Source organism: Colias philodice, chromosome 10, assembly GCF_061535455.1.
Source record: "Colias philodice isolate Cphi_HAF_F1 chromosome 10, ilColPhil1 Martin Lab GWU primary, whole genome shotgun sequence".
Lineage (NCBI taxonomy): Eukaryota > Metazoa > Arthropoda > Insecta > Lepidoptera > Pieridae > Colias > Colias philodice.
In genome coordinates this window covers 5496248-5516359 of record NC_143095.1, presented here as the reverse complement: position 1 = coordinate 5516359, position 20112 = coordinate 5496248, and the positions used below count along the sequence as shown (strand labels likewise).

The following is a 20112-nucleotide window of genomic DNA, read 5'->3' as shown; positions in this document are numbered from 1 at the left end:
ATTGGTTCATCCACTTATTATACCTACATAGGGGTAAAAGTGGGAATGAAAAAAATGAAAGTTATAATTTATTTTTAAAGATCGTCGGGAAGTTTATGAAATTATTTATTCCTTTTTCTATACACTTTTCTTCGTCTAAACGGTTTAGTTACGTGCTCTCTCTCTTCAGCCTTTAGTTACGTGCGTGAGACAGGAAAGATCTAATTTGGATTTGTTTCTGGATTTGATAAAAACTGAGTATCGATTAAGCTGATCAGTGGCTATTGGCTACACCATAGATTATTAAAAACATCCGTTTAAGAAAGGAAGGAAATAGAATTTGCTCCTCTCCCCCCCCCTGGTTCCTAAAAAATAATATGACATAATTTAAAAGAAATTTTACGTAGAATTAGTTAGGCATTACTTTTTTGATTTTCGATATTATATACTAATCATAATTTTTAATTACAATATTATGTAGTAACTATTTGGTATAGGTTAGGCATTTCATTTCTTGATTTTCTTTAATAATTTGGTACGTAAGTTTTTTAGCTCAGTTTAGTAAGAAATTTTAATAACAATTCTTTTAATTATTTATGGTAGTACAACAGTACAGTATGGTTGTACGTATTTACTCAATAATTGTATGTTAAGTAGTAATTCAGCATGGGCGTAGCCACGGTGGGGCTGGGTGGGGCGCTTACCCTGGCTTTGATCTGGTAGGTACTAATTGTGAAGGGGAGTGGGCGTGGGCGTGGGATTGGGACTGAACGTGGCATATGGCGTGGGAGTGCGAGTGGGCGCGGGAGTGGGAGCATGAAAATAAAAATGATTTTTTATTGTTGCCCCACCCTGAGCCCATGGTCATAGGTCCCATAGTCACTATTCCACGCGAACGAAGTCGCGGGGACAGCTAGTAGACAAATATAATCAGAAAGCTTTGAACTCCTAAGCTCAACCATAAAAGATAGACATTTATGATGTCGGGAGATATTTTTTATATAATATGGAGAACATTTCTTTCATACTTGATTTCTGTGTAGCTTTAACCATTAAGATACACGCATTAAGAACGCACACGCGACGAAAGCTTAAAAATGGAGTTGCTGCTCTGCTCACGAATATGAAAAATAATTGTACCAAGTTTCGTTTAAATCCGTCGAGTAGTTTTTGTTTCTATAACGGTTATACAGACAGACAGACGGACAAACATTTTTGACGTCGATGTCGATCTCTAATCACCTCGTGATAGTTATTTAGGAAATATATTTCATGTGCAGAATTGACCTCTACAGATTTAATATAAGTAGGTATACATATATTTAGATTCCAATTTCCATGTAACGTTAAATTCGACTATATAATAACTAACAGACAACGCAGGTTACTCTCGTTTCCGTAAGTTGAGGCGGCTACATATTCGGTCCTAATAACATGGCTTTTTGTGAACGAAACGACAGCGCGGTTTAATTCGATGGCAACACCACCAGAAAAAAGGAAATATTTTTAACGTTGAAAAAATATTATGATTTACACTATTAATACTATTTTAACATTAACACAAAATATAAGACTGTGAGTGTGTAAAAATAAATCCAGCTAGTTTCACATCACACTTATGTTTATAATTAGGTATACGACATGAAAATATATTAATTACCAAGCAATAATCATACAGATAAATACTGAACAAAAGTATTAACAGTCAAAGTATATTTTTACTAACAACATGTAAATGATGAAGGAATAATAATTATCAACGAACTAACCTTTTCTATTAGAGTCCCGCCTCGTGATCGAATTATTAAAACACGAAGATTTTTAAAAATGTAACCAATGAACACAATCAATATTAGATTAACTGTAATGGTGTCTAGTTTGACTTAAAATAATATACATCTACCCTCACTTTTAAAAATGTAGTATATTCACACGAATTATATAAGCGCACCTTATAGGGAAGGGAAGATTTATTATGGGTTAAAGAGTTAAATAAATAAATAACATAATTATATTTAAATTATTAATTTTTAACATTGTTTTCAGTAGTGTTAACATGTAAATTGATTTGATTTTTACGAAATCTCATAGATGGCGCTGAATCAAATTTGTCTTTATAGTACTAAGATTCATTAAACAGTTTCTCTGCCCAAATTACGTAAATGACGTAGTTTTTATAGTGTAAAGCTAGATAATAGCATGGCTTACTCAAAAACAACATTTAAACATGAGTCTTTAGATTGTACGCTGTCGTAGTACACGGAATACGTAAGAAAAGTAAAGGTTCACAGCTCCTCCCCCGGAGGTGATAGCATGATAATATGTTTAAAAAAACCTCACACGACCTGTTAGTAATATTCATGCAAAATTTGAAGTCAATCTATGCAGTACTTTTCGAGATTAGCTCGGACAAACATACAGACAAACAGACAAACAGACAAACAGACAAACAGACAAACAGACAAAAATTCTAAAAACTATATTTTTGGCTTCTATATCGATTATAGATCATGGATTATGTATTCTTTTAAAAAAATATTCAATGTACAGTTTTGACTTTCCTACGATTTTATTATATGTATAGATTACGTAGGTATTTACGTCTTTTGAGAGAATTGCATTTGAAGAAAAAATATATGTGCACTAGCGATTTGAAAACTTCTGATTTTGAAATAGTATTGACTAATTATATTATCTCTATAGGCTTTGCCAAGAGAAGACGAGGTACCTTTATTATATTCACTGTATGCGCAATATAAACTGTACATGAATAAAACTAGACATAATTTGTTTCCATTACATAATGTATATTTTTGATCATATTACATTGTTTTTGTGCCAAAGACTCATACTACTTATATAAAAAAAACAGGGGTCACACACATTATCTGGTTAAGAAATAGATGGCCGTGTCACTGATTTGGCTGAATAAAATTGTATGCCAGTAATTATTCTTATATTTCCGTCCCTGACCGACTAACAGAACAATAAAAATGGACGTTTAGTTTGGAGTTTTGTATTGAAGAACTTACCGTTTTGTAGACTGCGTTTATTTACTATACACAGTTGGTATTTATCCCGCAAAAAGATGTGGTCCAGCAGACTCGGGCTTCTGTTTGAATTATTTGAAAATTATTTGAAAGCTAATTTTGAAATTAGTTTTCGTATAATTTGGCATATTAGGTCTTCCCGTATTGCGCTATCAAACAGTGCTATCATACAGCAATGTCGGTCATACAGTGCTAAACATACTGATGATATTTCTGTTAATAATTACGTAACACAGACTTCTGGGTACAGTAATTCCTGCTACGTAGTGTACATACATACTTCAAAGATAAATTAACAGTATTGTGTAACGATGATGACTCATAGAAACTGACTGGGTTACCGGTGCTGGTTGCAACCTTGTTCGTCTTTCGATCCTGCGTCACAAATTGTGTATGATACTTCCATGTTTATAACGATTTTAAGCGTATCTTGTATTATTAATAATGACAACAATAACAGCGTTGTATATGCTAATATGTTATAGAATAGTTTGTTTACGGTAATGCGTTTTACATCACAAGTCACAACTCACACGACTATCTAGTAATGTGACGTCACCGTTAGTTTTTTATTGCGCCATTAGTATCTGCGCAAAACGCGATTTATATTTGTAATGCTATATGATTACCGCTCGTCTTCTTCCCGGTTGGAATGGGTGATTAGCCTTGGTACGCAGCTACGTATGTCAAGGTTTAATTAATAGCTAAATTGAAATGCTTATTAACCGACAGCTGTTGCCTGATGCATTTTAATCTTTAAAATTCCTTTGTTTGTAATTCATCACTCAATACGTATAGAGTACATTATGTAATATGAGTACTACCTACTTAATCACTAAAATTACCTTCAATTTATATGGAATGAGTAATCTTTGCCAAAGGCTATGAATCACCAATGGAGAAAAAGTAAAATGAAAAATATATGTTATCGGAGAAGGTTGGTTTTGCTTGGACTTTTCCAATTACACATAATGACTTCCCCAAACAGAATGGAAACACAGAACAAATTGGTATTTGTGTAAGGTCTCCGTCTAAAGATTGATTAAGGTTACTGGGTTAAAATTACATAACCGACTTGTTAATTATACCTTGCACGCTATTTATAATTCAATAAAACAGTTTATGCACTGTACTTAACTAGAAATATAATAAGAATGTTCTTGGTAGGTTAATCTGTTTTGTTGATTGATATTTTTGTGGTTAGGCAGTAGATTTGCATTTTGCAGTTTTGTTTTTCACTCATTTCATCAGAAACTTTTACTACGAGGAATCCATTACAATTGCTATAAATTTCGCGTTAACTACTACAAACATTTTCAATCGTAATTTAAGCTGAAAGTGCGCACGGCCTGAATTTCCTATATATATATTTGAACTTGCATAAATAATCTGTAACATTGCATTGTTTTTTTAATAACTTAATAGAATTCACATAATTTTATGGAAGTCAAATTTATGTACAAAATTACCAATTGATATGCTTCATTAAAAATAAAGAAAAGAGTCGTTTTAGGAATCGTTCATTAGAATTTTATCAAATATAAAATGGATGCTTTATGCGACATTAGAAACAATCCAATTGTTTTTAACCGCGCAGAGTCGTAAATAATCTAATTAAAAATACACTGTTTTTCCTACTTGTCTGGATTCTGGATAACTTCAAAACATACGGAGTCGTTGTAAAAATAAAAATAGCGGCTGAAAACAAAACAATTTGCTCTTTCCCGGAATTAATTACAAGCAATTGGTGCAAACTTTATAAGTGTTAATTGCGCATTAACAATATGCTGGAACGTTTAGTTTTTTAACAGTGGTCAACATGGACCCTTTAATTAAGTGACTAATTAATGGTTCAACCATGTAAGGAAAATGAGTCGATAACATTCTCATTTAAACTAAAATTACTTTATTAATTTCTAACTATATTATTTGTAAGTGGTGCAATAATACCGTGTATTTATTTATTTATTTATTACTCTTTAATAAAACTATACATTTAGTACAATTATATTTAACTTATTGCTAATTTAAACAAAACAAAACAAGAAAAGTGATCAGTGTATGTTTATAATGTGTCCTAATGCCTAATCAATATCAATAAATAATTAAGGTACCTACGACTACCCTTATCAACTTTATTCAATAAAACAGTTGTAATTATAAAATGTGCTGCAATGATCACATTTACCATAACATAAGTGTAATTCAAATTATATTTAAAATTTTACTAGACAAAATGTATGTCACTTTTCTTTAATCTATAATATAAAAATGAATCGCAAAATGTGTTGGTAAGCGCATAACTCGAGAACGGCTGAACCGATTTCGATAATTCTTTTTTTATTATATTCCTTGAAGTACGAGGATGGTTTTTATGTAGAGAAAATACCACGGGCGAAGCCGGGGCGGACCGCTAGTCTATACATATAATAAAATCGTAGGAAAGTCAAAACTGTACATTGAATATTTTTTTAAAAGAATACATAATCCATGATCTATAATCGATATAGAAGCCAAAAATATAGTTTTTAGAATTTTTGTCTGTTTGTCTGTTTGTCTGTTTGTCTGTTTGTCTGTTTGTCTGTATGTTTGACCGAGCTAATCTCGAAAAGTACTGCATAGATTTACTTCAAATTTTGCATGAATATTCCTAAGAGGTCGGGTGAGGATAGTTTAAACATATTATCATGATATCACCTTCGGGGGAGGAGCTGTGAGCCTTTATTTTTCTTACATATTCCATGTACTACGACAGCGTACAATCTAAAGACTCATGTTTAAATGTTGGTTTCGAGTAAGCCATGCTATTATCTAGCTTTACAAAATAAAAACTATGTCTTTTACGTAATTTGGGCAGAGAAACAGTTAAATGAATCTTAGCAGTATAAAGACAAATTTGAAACAGCGCCATCTATGAAGTGTTAGAAAAATCAAACACACGTTAACTATTGGAAATTAATAATCAAATGACGCATATATAATATGTTGTTTGACAATATCTAGATGGACACTATAAAAATTATGCCATTTAAGTAACTTGGGAAGAGAAACATAGTTTAAAGAATGTAAGTTGTATAATGTTAATTTTGTAACAGCGCCATCTATGAGATTTCGTAAAAATCAAATCAATTTAGATGTTAACACTACCGAATACACAGTTGGAAATTAATAATTTAAATTTAATTATGTTATTTATTTAACTCTTTAGCCCATATCTTCCCTTCCCTATAAGGTATATTTCGTGTAAATAATAAATATACTACATTTTTTAAAGTGAGGGTAGATGTTTATTATTTTAAGTAAAACTAGACACCATTATCTACAGTTAATCTAATATTGATTGCGTTCATTAGTTACAATTTTAAAAATCTTCGTATTTTATAAATTTACTAGCTTACCGCCCGCGGGTTCGTCCGCTTTGTCTAAAACCTAATAAATTATATACTAAAACCTTCCTCTTGAATCAGTCTATCTATTAAAAAAACCGCATCAAAATCCGTTGCGAAGTTTTAAAGATTTAAGCATACAAAGGGACATAGGGACAGAGAAAGCGACTTTTTTTATACTATGTAGTGATATTTATAAAGCAATTGAATGCCATAAAACCAAAAATATCAAATGCAATCTTCGTGTTTTGTCAATTTTCACCATCATGCGTTCCCACAAAAAGTAAGTTGTTACTGATAGGTATTTATTTTATATAATGATAGCAATTCATGTTTTTTGTTGGTAGGTATTATATTACACTTTTAGAATGAAATAATAAAATGATGAATTCTTTTATTATTTTGAGGTGCATTGGGAACAGTAGTTTTTGATAAAATTTTATTTGTAAGTAGCTTTTTTTATAGATTTACAGTTAACTTTTGATTTTGTTATTTACTGATTCAATGCTTATAAAATTATATCGCCTTTAGAAGACGATTTCTGCTGATATTTTTACAACACCATTTGAAAATTGATGATTTGATGGTAAAGATAGTAGCAGCAAGGATTAAGTGGAAATTAGTAATCATCCGCTCCGTCAATTTTTGACTGAAGTTAATGTCCAACGTCCAATGGTTCAATCATTGGAAGTATCTCGGGAAATTTTGGAGGATATTTTTCAGGAAGGAGAGGAGGGGCAGCCAACCACATATCAAACGACTACGTTTTAGTACCGAAAAAAATGTTATTTCAAATGAAACGTAAATTTTGCACAAACAACTGTACAAGTAATGTTTTGTATTTTGACTTTGCGGTTATCTGATTATAATATTTATCGTTATGGCTATCGAGGTACCGACCGTACTGGGATCAGAGTACATGATACAGTTCATCATCCAGGATTGCTAAGAGCATTTTAACACTGAAAAAGATGTTTTCTTTGAATCGTAGTTGCTTCATTTATTTATTTTTAATCATTTTACATAATATGTTTTATATTTTATAAATATAATATCATTTTCATTATTTAAGTAGATAAAATAAATTATGTAACGGTTTTATAAGAAAACACAGTATATTTATTAGGCGACGGTGATTTCTTCCAGGCAAAAGATATTCATCAGCTCAATAAAATTGAATAGTATGTTGTTAGTTATTCTTTAGATTCACAATTGTAATGAGCATTTCCGCAAGCAAGTTGTATCGTAGTTTAGATATATCATAGTTTTGACATATTAAAGTTCCAACAAAACCCTCAAATTTTTGAGCAGGGTTGAGCAAGATAATTTGAAAAATGTGCCGTGTTAAGTATTATAGAAAAGGTTAGTTCGTTGGTAATTATTATTTCTTCTTCATTTACATGTTGTTAGTAAAAATAAACTTTGACTAACAGTCAAAGTATATTTTAACTAATACTACTTAATATCTATTATACCTACTTATGTTCAGTATTTATCTGTATTATTCATCATCATCAGCCCATATACGTTCCCACTACTGGGACACGGGCCTCCTATGAGGGTACAGGCCATAATCCACCACGCTGGCCAAGTGCGTGTTGGCGGATGACACATGTCATCGAACTGTTTTAATTCTTCGACATGTCGGTTTCCTCACGATGTTTTCCTTCACCGTTCGAGCAGTGGTGATGTTACAACATGCGCAGATAAATTGAAAAATCAATTTATTTCCTGCGCGCTCGCCTGGTCTCGAACCCCGGACTTATCGATTCGAAGTCCGAGGTCTCACCACTGAGCCACCACTGTTATCTGTATTATTATTGCTTGGTAATTAATATATTTTCATGTCGTATACCTAATTATAAACATAAGTTTGATGTGTAATTAGCTGGATTTATTTTTACACACTCACAGACTTATATTTTATGTTAAAAGAGTGTTAATAGTGTAAAGCGCGTCACACACGGTGAAGATACTATAATATTTTATCTTAAGATACTGTTATATTTTATATCACAGTATCTTAACGCATCCGGTATCAGCGTTCGGACCATCATTTTTCTTTTTGTCATTGCGTACTAAGACCCCTGTAGAACCGCCATCCTTTTACAAATGACGCGAAATTTTGTGGGTAATAAAATATAACAGTATCTTAAGATAAAATATTATAGTATCTTCACCGTGTGTGACGCGCTTAAATCATGATATTTTTTCACAATTAATAATAATCCTTTTTTCTAATGGTGTTGGCATTAAATTAAACCGCGCTGTCGTTTCGTTCACAAAAAGTGATGTTATGAGGAGCATATTCGGTCCTCATATCATAAAAAATCTGTGCGAAAACAATAAACACGTGTGAGGCCCTCACGGCAGATCGGGGCGGTCTGACGCGAAGTGGGGACAGCGTTGTCACTGTATCGCTCTTGCCACGCTGTTCAACAGACTTATTCGATAGTTCAGTTTTGTGTTAAGACCGGTGTGACAACCAACCCGTGAGACAACCAAACCCGGTCTCCCCTACTATCCCGTGAGACCGAAACCTTCACTGAGAGGGTATGACGTCTCACAGCTGATCGCAAACGGCATATTGTACTATCCCGTGAGACCGAAACCCTCACTGAGAGGGAATTACGTCTCACTACTGATCACGACAGTCATATTTTATCTCGAGAATCTGAAACTTTACTCAATATGAAGACCGTTTGACAAATATTAGGGTGCATCATAATATTATTCGATCTCTTGAAGATGAACATGAGTATAAGCAATGACTAGAGTAGGGACGCGAATATTACAATTATATGAGACAAGAACGATTAATAAGTTTGTTTAATGAAAGATTAAGAATTGAAACTATTCGGTCTCTGGAAACGGACGAATAGCGAGAGGCCCGTCTTACTGCAGACAGATTTCGTCATAGTCTTAATGACTTGAGGTAAACAATCTACGAATTCGGTGGTGTGGTCTGACAAATATAAAAGTGGGTTTGCTTATAACCTCACAATTGATTACAGATCATCTTCTGTAAAGGCGTAGTATGTTCTTTTTGTAATGCTTTAAAGTGTAGTAAGGAGTCGGCTTTCATTTGAAGATACACCGGAACCTTTGAAATCACTACTTTTAGAGGAACATACTGTGCAATGTAAACTGTTATTAGACAATATTCGCTCTTATAGTAGCGCGTTTCAAATGATCCTTTGGTGCTCAATAATTATCAGAAGGTCCGTTCATGCTTACTTTTAAGATACAAGGTCAATTTTACCATTTGATAGGATCCCTTTTGCCTGTAGGCCAACCTAAGTTTGTTTAAATAGGTATTTTTTGTATTCAACTACAACGAATAGTGGAATACAAGAAATCAATATTTCTCAAATTTAAAACTGAACTCATTTCACAATTTTAGAACAGGTTAATTCGTATGTATGCAGTTTTAAATCGACATTAGAAGCTTTTCCTCAAGATGGTGATATCGGCACTCAGGAACTCCCTGGACGTGTTATAACGCCCAGGCCACAGTATTACAAATTTTTCCTAAAATAGAGCAACGAATGTATTTTCGCATAGCAACGGAGGGGAACTCGCAGGGGGTCAAGTGACGCGTCACGCGGGCCACTTACCACAAACATGCTTAGTTTGTGGTACCGAGCGCGAAAGAAAGTCATCGTGTTTTTAGTAAAGTTACTATGTTAACTAACGTAATTTAATACTTAAGTACATATTCTATAATGGTGTGCTCAAACTGTTAATCTACATTTAATTTAGATTATTATATTTTGATACTAAGTAATGTAGAATTTAAATCAAATTCATTCATGTTTTCTTCAGATTTTAAGATTTTCTTATCAGAGTGTTCAATTTTAATGTAAGTAGTTAAATTTTATAAGAGACAATAATTAAGAACATTCAAAAATAAAGTGTCACGTATTTTTTTTAAACGACGAATGACGAAAAACGACCTAATCGCGGACGAAGTCGCGGGCAACAGCTAGTATAATTATATAATGGTTACACCGTCACATGATACTAAACATAACACCTTTAGGAGATCCGATACGCGCTTTCTTGTTAGTTGTTACTTGTTACGTATATTAGATAACCTTTATTGCATTAAAACCATATAACAGCAGCCCTTAATGTACACTTATTTAAATAGAGCAAAAATAAGTATGAAGCTATTTTTATACGCAAATTGTAATTTACCTAGATACGTGCTACTACCTAGTGTTTATTCGTACCTACTTATTAATAGATGCACATTTGCATACATACAAAAGTTTATATCAATAACGGGGACAAAATATGACTTTTTGTATTATACAATGTTTGTAATTATGCCATTATCTATTTATATCTAATCTTCCTTGTTAATGTCTAAAATAATAAAAAAACGATACTTCCACCTCGCCTACGTGAAAAATAGCTACCTATATAAGTACTATCAGATTCTTGTCTAAATAATAATAAAACTTAGACCACAATTACCTTAAATTGAATGAGATGATGATTTAAAAGATAATCTATTAAATACATTGATGAAAATTTTAATGAAAAGGTGCTTTGTAAACGATATTTTTTATAATAATAATAACTAGTGTTATATTATGTTTAGTGACAGTTTAACTTACCAACGTGTGAAAGGCCGGTGAGATCTGATTCTGAAAAAGATAAAAATTTCATGAATAAAAATGTATATGATATAGCGTGCCCAAAATTAAAAATAGCGTTATAAATGAGATATGGATATGTATTGTATTTTTTAACAAAAAATCATGCACACATTTATGGTTAATAATACTTAATAGCTTCAAAATAATAGTAAATCAAAACTTTTTATATAGCTAAGTATTCTTTATGAAGATTAGCAAATAGCAAGTGTCATCACAACAATTTATTTTCAAAAATAGTATGAAGGTATAGTTCATTAAAAATACTTCGTAATTATTTTTTTTATTCATGCCAACTTTACGCTTAAAAGTTGCCATACGTTTTCACTAGCAACATGTATGTACATAATATTAAAATTATAGAGTTTTCAAATTAATGATTAATAAGAATAAAATCGATTTATCATTTTTTCTTTTCATAAAATTGCCATAAAATTTTAAAATTAAACTGCCTTATATTTTTATCTATACTATATTAATACTATAAAGCTGAAGAGTTTGTTTGTTTGTTTGTTTTGTTCTTAGGAACTACTGGTCCGATTTGAAAAAATATTTCGGTGTTAAATAGGTCATTTATTGAGGAAGGCTTTATATTATTACGCTAAGACCAACAGGAGCCGAGCCACGCGGGTGAAACCGCGGAGCACAGCTAGTATTGTTATAATAACGAACGGAAGTGACGCTACGGAACCTCATTATCAGTGCGGAACTATCGATGCAAGGGAAGTTGATGTACGTGCACTTTGTTGCTGTTTTCCTTATTTGATATTGTACTTCTTATAATTATTATTTAAATGTTTCACACATTTCGTGCCAAATAAATAGCTGGAAAATAAGGTATTATGTGTTCCGTTTGACGTCCGAAGTCCATTTATGAGAGAGTACATCGCCTTTTTCCCCGTGAAGTCGCTAGATGGTGCTAGTTTTAAGCCCGTCACGTGGTACCGCCGCCAGCGCCGCGAGTGGTGGGGGACAAAACTCACCACAGTCCCAGCAAGCCACCAGAATGTTCTCATTGTTGCGTCGTTTTTCAAACCGTACGCAAGTCGTTAGATTTATAATAATCACAGTATTTCATTTTATTTTTTATTTTTTCTTTTACTTTCGAGATTGAAGTAGAAAGTTTAGTGTGTTAGATAATCTTCTAAGTCCGTTACGTTTTAAAGTGAATATTAGGGCAGTGAATATTTAAGTTTAGCTGCGTTTTTATCGTTATTTTAAAATGAATAACGAAGATGCTGAATTATTCGAAGAAAATCGGCAACCACGTGCGGGCCATAGCGACCCCGCGTCTACAAAGCGGGCCGATAAGGTCCAAGCACTTCGTGAGCGTTCTGACAACGCTGGTTCTTCGCATTCCGAGGCGAGTTCGTCTTGTTCGGGATCCAGCGACGACGAGCTGCCGCCGCCGCGCAAACGTCGCCGCCAGCACTCACGCAGCCGGTCGCGTGACTCTCTTCGAGAAATGGAGCGCAGGTTTGAGATATTGTCTCAGCAATTGGTGAGTCAAGTTAATAATACACTCGCTGCGAATAACGGCCCTCTAAATTCAAATTGTTCAGCGTCAACGGCTGTTATTGGGCATAACGCGTTAAATGATCCCTTTTTACAACCCTCGGTTTCACTAAAGGATATAACGGAGTTAGAGGTGTCCGTTAAGGAGCCTGTAGTACCAAAAGCAGACCCACACCGTGTATCGAAATTAGTTTCTTTGCAAAGATTCGATTCTTCCGATTGGAATTGTGTTCGTTACGTGGAGATTCAAAAGAAGTACGTAGCTTTTCCCGCCTTTTCCGAATTGAGAGTAAATGAAGAATTAAGGCGCTTTGAAAATACAACCGATTCAGTTAGGAGTGTTCAAACGGAGCGTAGTTTTGCCGCAATATCCAATGCCTTTTTAGCGCAAAACGAATTAGTTAATAATGCTTTACGAAGTATAATAAACTGGTCAACACAGCCAAATACTGATTTAAATTCGGCTTCACTATTCGATAAACTAAAGGATTTATTCGGTAAAGATTCGGATTATAAAAACGTTTCACACGATATTTTACAAATGATCTGCGGCAAACGAGCGGAAGTTATAGAAACGCGTCGTAAGTCTTTGTTAAAAAAATTTAAAGGTAGATATATTAGCGAAGATATTGATAAAATTCCTCCCACTGCGGAGTATGTATTTAATCCTTCTTTACTAGCGGCATATATACAAAAAATAGGCGGGCTTGATAAGCTACATGAGAACAAAAAATCATTTCATTCAAATTATGCTTCAAAATTTAATGTCCGTTCAAAGTCACCAATAGCATCAACATCGCGAAATAAAACCTTTCAATTTCAACCAAAAAACTCGAAGCAGGGATATTCAAAAAAGCGAACCTTTGAAGATCGTGAGCAAAAGAGAAAGGGGGGGCGAAAATATAACCAAACTAGCAGAAATAAACATAAATGACTTGAAACTATTTTCGGGCGGTTGTCTAAAGAATTATCGAGAGTCTTGGGTCAAAGCCGATGCGCCAAAAACAATAATCAAATTAATTACGTCATCTCGCATCCCATTCAATCGCAAACCGCCCTTAGTTCTACCTACTCTAGAAATTATAAAAAAATTCCAAACTCAGACATCAGCCTTAATGTCTATGGAAATTCAAGCCATGATACAAAATCATGTACTAGAACGAGCACCAATGACTCCGTCATTTATCTCCCCACTTTTTATAATAACAAAAAGCAACGGCAAAAACAGAGTAATTTTCAATCTAAAGGCATTAAATCGGTATTTGTTACCAAAACATTTCCATTTGTTTCATCACTACCAAATGCCCAATTTCTTACAAAAGGGCGACTGGATGACCAAAATCGATATAAGCCAGGCGTATTATCATCTGCCAATTGCGAGAGAACACCGATGCTATTTGCGCATCAGTTACGAAGGCCAGTTACTTCAGATGACGTGCCTGCCTTTCGGGCTAGCATCAGCGCCAAGAACGTTTCGGTCACCAACTGGACTGCCGAAAAGCTAAGGGAGTACGGCATTCGTCTGGTGGTCTACTTGGACGATTACATGATAGTTCATCAGTGCAGAAAGACTTTGGAAGCTCATGTTCAAATAGCAATAAACTTCCTCTCCAACTTGGGTTGGATCATGAATCTAGAAAAGTCTATGCTAACACCGACGCGTTCGATGGAATTTCTAGGAATAGTTTGGAACTCAGAGGCCAATTTCAAGCAATTGCCAATAGAAAAGGTGAGCAGGATTCGTCAGTGCCTACAAACACGTTTGACAGCCGGCGGTTGGTCCCTCAAGCAGGCGCAACGCCTCTTAGGGTTTCTCAACTTTGCAACCTTCGTCACCCACCGGGGAAGGTTGCACTGCCGCACGCTGCAACGCCACAGCAATGCTTTAGTGAAAGGTATAGTTCGAGAACATCTATTTACAGACGAAGTCATGGCAGATCTACAGTGGTGGCTGAACAACATTCATCGGCCGTCGCCGATCCACAACGAAGTAACGCCAGTGAATTACGTAGTCACGGACGCATCAGATGTGCAGTGGGGAGCAGTTGTAAACGGCAAGCCGCTACAGGGCCTATGGTCCCAGCGTCAGCTAAAATGGCATTGCAATCTAAAAGAAATGTATGCAGTCATAGCTGCGGTAACCTTGACAGCCAAGGCCGTAAGAAATTCTACTGTTCTCTTGCAAAGCGACAACAAGACGGTAGTATCATATATAAAAAACGAAGGCGGAACGAAATCACAAAAATTACTACAACTAACAAAGGAGTTATTGGCACTGACGGACAGTCTGAACGTTGTACTGCGCCCTCACTACTTGCCGGGACTGTACAACACGGAAGCCGATCATCTCTCGCGCAATCGCGCCGGCTCCGAATGGCACCTGCTCGAAGAAGCGACACAAACAATATTCAATCAGTGGGGAATCCCTCAAATAGATTTGTTCGCATCTCAGACAGCTCACGTAGTCTCAAATTATGTATCGCAAGACTTATCAGACTCGAACGCCTGCTTTCACGACGCTTTCAGCAAAATTTGGAGATACGGTCTTGCGTGGATTTTCCCTCCTCCGGCTCTATTGCCCCGAGTTTTACACCATCTCAACATGTGTCAAGGGAAGTTCATCATAATAGCACCCAAGTGGAAGAAGCCTTTTTGGCGCCCAGACCTCAAGAGTCGTGCTGTAACACGTCCTACCAGGATTCAGCACCTCGACCTTACACTAATAGACACATACACAGGTCGCCCTCCAGCTCAGATAGAGAACCTCCAGCTGGAAGCTTGGCTCATTTTGGGTGGGACGTATTAACTGAGTCGTGGTTGCCTGAAGAAAGAAACCTTTTATTGTCTTGTTGGAGAGCCTCAACGAGGAAAACTTACGCGCCAATTTGGAAGAGGTGGATGAGTTGGTGTCATGAAAACAATGTAGACTGCCGGCGACCAGAACTATCCAAGGTAGCGAGATATTTAGCAAAACTTTATATTTCTGACGGTTTAGCATATCGTACTATTCTCGTACATAAATCAGTGATAGCTTCAGTGTGTGAAACAATAAGTGACATTAACATTTCGGCAAATCACTTAATCAAACATATCCTAAAGGCTATTTCATTAGCTAGACCTAATCCACCCAAGTTACCAATATGGGATGCCAGGAATGTTATTTTGTATTTAAAGAGCTCTTATCCTAATATAGATAACTTGTTTGAGGTATCGAAACGCGCGGCTACTATTCTTTTACTAGCTTCTGGACGTAGAGTACATGATTTAACGCTTTTGCATTGTGATCCAAAACATTTTGTTGATAATGGGGACTCCATTACCTTGCATCCCGTATTCGGTTCTAAAACCGATTCTTCTACATATCAACAGTCAAGCTGGACTCTTTTATCATCACCAGATAGAAATACGAACCCTGTTTTTTGGCTTAGAACTCTAATTTCAGTTTCAAAAAATATAAGAGGCCCGCTATCTAATTTGTTTATTACCACACGGCACCCGGTAAAACCAGCTACAGCCACTATCATAGGTGGTTGGGTTAAGCGAGCTCTATCAGAGTCAGGTATTAGTGCTAGTCCGGGTAGTGTGAGATCGGCAGTAGCGTCATTAAACTATTTGGAAAAATATCCAATTAATGATATTCTTGCGAAAGCTAATTGGAGACATGAAATAACATTTAGAAAATTTTATTGTCGTAATGTAATCAATACTAATCAGAGTGATAATAATGAGACATCCTTATCGAGGTTTTTTCAACCTACTAATGATTGAGTAAATGCCATTGTTTCCAGTAATTATAAGATATACATAATTACATTTTTTTTTATATATGGTGTTAATGTTTTATATTTATTTGTCAAGAAATATAATAATTTTCTGTTTGTAATGATTATATTTTGTAAATATCTGTCAACGAATATAATAGTTTTCAGTTTCTAATGATTATATTTTGTTTTTTTAGAATAAATATATACTTATTATGCCATCACATTGTTGCGTGTTTATTTATCAAGCCACCAGGAGATACCAAACAACTCTCTCATAAATGGACTTCGGACGTCAAACGGAACACATAATATAGAAATTTTACCTTAAAATAAAATTTGTATTATGTTTCCTAAGACGTCCGAAGTCCATATAAGGTCTTCCTGGTGTTATTTTTGCACCACTGCTACCGTATTATTTATGAGACGAACAATGAGAACATTCTGGTGGCTTGCTGGGACTGTGGTGAGTTTTGTCCCCCACCACTCGCGGCGCTGGCGGCGGTACCACGTGACGGGCTTAAAACTAGCACCATCTAGCGACTTCACGGGGAAAAAGGCGATGTACTCTCTCATAAATGGACTTCGGACGTCTTAGGAAACATAATACAAATTTTATTTTAAGGTAAAATTTCTATATTCTTCAATAATTAACTCTATAAGCAGTATATTTATTACATAGATTTATTACTTTTATGTAATGGTTAGTACGTAAATAATGATAATAATATAGAGTAATTCTGAACCGTCTGTATCTTTTCTTGTTGTCTTCTTTTCAATATAAATAAAGCAAGGTTAGACTATATCTTATTAGGTATATAAAATTCTCCCCCCAACGGTCCAGGCCTTGTCGCGGCGGAGGGGCTCAGTAGCTCAGAGTTATGGCCCTCTGAGTGAAGCGAAATTGGACCAGCGAGGGGCTGAACGGCTGGTTTAGAGTCGGGGAGATTCGACCGGCCCGACGGCCAGGGCTAGGTGTGGCCCAGCGGCCGCTGTGTGCGGCGTGGGATGGCGGCCAGAGGTCGTGGCTTGGCGGACCCCGTGTCCACTAGGCAAAGGTGGCGCTGAACGGCAGTTGGGGTTGGAAAGCCTCGACTGACCCGACGGCAGAGGTCCTGTTTGTGGGCCAGAGAGGAGCCGGCTTTTATGCGGCGGTGGATGGCGGCCAGAGGTCGCGGCGCGGCGGGCTCGCTGGTTTAGCAAGCCACGCCGTGCAGCGGAGGGCGGGATCCCGACGCGTCATTGTGATGACGCGCGGAGACTCCTGCAGAGAGGTGTGGGGCGGCGGCCGCTGTAAAACGGCCGTCTGCCAACTCGTAATCCGGTCCGTGGGGCCGGACCGAGGGCCGCCACCTCTGGTGAGGTGGGGGCTGCGAGGTAATCTCTATAAAAGTGCGCCGGAGGGTCCCCCGACGTGTATTTCACACATCGGAGGACCTTCCGGCGTGCACCCTCCGGCCGGACGGTGATGGGGTCGGGGGTTCGGGGGAACGCGGATGATGGAGCGGGGAAAAATCCATCGTCTGCGCGTTGGTGGCGTAAGCCTTCGTTCCAGCAGCCACCAGCGAGGGGGGTTCTAGTGGTGGGCCTGGAAACGGGCATCTGCTGGGCGGGACACGCGGTAGAGTCGTAACCGTTCCCGCAGTTCCGTCCAAAGCAGCGCGATGGAACAGAGTGGGGTTTTAGTCGGTAGGAATCCGACATAACCACGGCTCCATCCCCGGGAGCCGGGGGTATCTAAGAAGATTTCCCCACTATAAAAAAAAAAAAAAAAAAAAAAATAAAAAAAAAAAAAAAAAAAAGGTATATAAAATTCTCGTGTTACAATGTTAGTCTGCATACTCCTCCGAAACGGGTGGACCGATTCTCATGAAATTTTCTGTGCATATCGGGTAAGTCTGAGAATCGGCCAACATCTATTTTTCATATGTACCACGGGCGAAGCCGGGGCGGACCGCTAGTAATATATAAATTTAAAAGAATAGATATAAGATGTACATATTTAATTAAGCGGTAAGTACATTCCTTCAGCATAGAAGCCAATTAAATTCAACACACATTTTAATTGAGGATAAATTTAAACTTAAATTCCAGTCGGTCATATTAGTGTTAATAAATTAATAATAAATGAAAAAATAAACATAAAAATGGCGGTGACGTTTAATTAGTATTCAGAACACATACGCTTGTCAGGACTTAACTACGAACAATGGATAAATAAATAACTTCAATTAATTCCTCGTCGTCCACCTAAAAATAAATACGGAAACTAGTATTGTTTTGAGGTATTGACGTATTGAGGTATTCTTCTTAAGAAGAGTTATGGTACCTACTACTACAGGGAGTTGACAATATATTGGTTGATAGCCCCGCATAAATTAATTAAAATTCATGGTGTATTAGCTGTTACAAATAATAAAGAATAAACTCAAAATTTCTAACAAGAGAAGTGGGTAAAGAATCTTCAAAATTTCATCAATGTTTATTTAATTTTTGAACACGAATATCTACAATTATTTAAAGAATTAATTACGTACATGAATATGATAAGAAAAAACCCGAATTATATCGAAAAATTCCGTTCCTTTAGATAACGTTTCACCACAAAACAAATAGTAGTAGTACTACGTACCTAGTATGCAAGTAGATAATTTGAAATAAGTAAGTAGTTTGTGACACAAATATTTTGATTCATTGATCAGCAAGTACGATGTTTATGAATCAGATATGATTATGTATGCAAATTTAATTCACAGATACTTTATCACGTGTGTTCTTCGAAGCTAATCATTAGAATTCATATACGCTCATTTAAAATACAAACAAAGGTTTGCAAATATACTAGAGTCATGTGGTATTGAAAATCCAATGAGGAATACCATTGGGATTATACACGGATTAAAATTATAGTTTTCCTCTTAGAAATACACCGTAATGGAGGTTATTTGACACAATGAACTTTAAGGATTATTATCAGTTTCCTTTATTTCTATGACAGAAAACAATTCAACAACAATTTAATTTGTAACTCATGTAAAAGGCTAAAAGCCATCCTCCAAGGACAACTCGTGAGAAATTCATTTAAATAGGTCGTTTATTACGCTGCAGCTGATAATATTTATTCGTTAGAGTCATTGAACGAACACATAATAGACCGGGAGATACTGACACAAAATTTCGAGTCATTTGTAACAGGATGGCGGTTCTACAGGGTTCTTAGTACGCAATGACAAAAAGAAAAATGACGGTGTGAACGCTGGTACCGGCGGCTTAGTCGCGTGGGCGTTAGTCGAACTCGTCGGAAAATAGCGAAAGTCAAACGATTTGTAACAGTATGGCACTTATTTTTCCTGTAAGTTTGAGGATCAACGAATATAAATACAAAATTTCAAAGATCTAGGTGTTGGAAATCTTCACTTATATAAATTAATAATAAATTTATTTTTCAAGTATGACAGCACTTTTTCCCCCTACTAGAAGTATGGCAAATATAATAATGGTCACATTTTATCAAATACTCTCCAAAAAGCCAAATGCAATACTGGTACAAAAAGATAGGCGAAATAAAAAAATTTTGCAGATTTTCGGCGGTATGGCGACCATTTGGAATCGTCCGAAAAGTATGGCATGGCGATTTTCGTAAATGGCTGCACGACGATGGTTACCTGTGCAAAAGTTAGCTTGGTACAAATGGTTGAATAATTGTTTTTTTTAAATCAACACATTCACGTCGGTATGGCGGGCTGTAAGTCATACC

General features: G+C 35.9%; 3 protein-coding genes across 4 annotated transcripts in view; 2 read left to right on the top strand and 1 right to left on the bottom strand.

Annotated features, from left to right (window-relative positions):
- The window catches only part of LOC149485193 (uncharacterized), a 151921-nt gene that overhangs the window by 54808 nt on the left and 77001 nt on the right, over positions 1-20112 (bottom strand). For both annotated transcript variants that reach the window (XM_089699962.1, XM_089699963.1), the window contains exon 3: positions 11041-11070. In XM_089699962.1, coding sequence (XP_089556088.1) covers positions 11041-11070 — 30 coding nt within the window. The remainder of the gene's footprint in view (positions 1-11040; positions 11071-20112) is intronic.
- On the top strand, positions 12268-13528 carry LOC149485196 (uncharacterized). Its single transcript, XM_089699652.1, has one exon. The coding sequence runs from the start codon at positions 12302-12304 to the stop codon at positions 13526-13528; it is 1227 nt and encodes a 408-aa protein (XP_089555778.1). The 5' UTR covers positions 12268-12301.
- LOC149485195 (uncharacterized) lies at positions 13985-15400 on the top strand. The gene has a single exon (XM_089699650.1). It carries the CDS (start codon positions 13985-13987, stop codon positions 15398-15400), a length of 1416 nt encoding a protein of 471 aa, XP_089555776.1.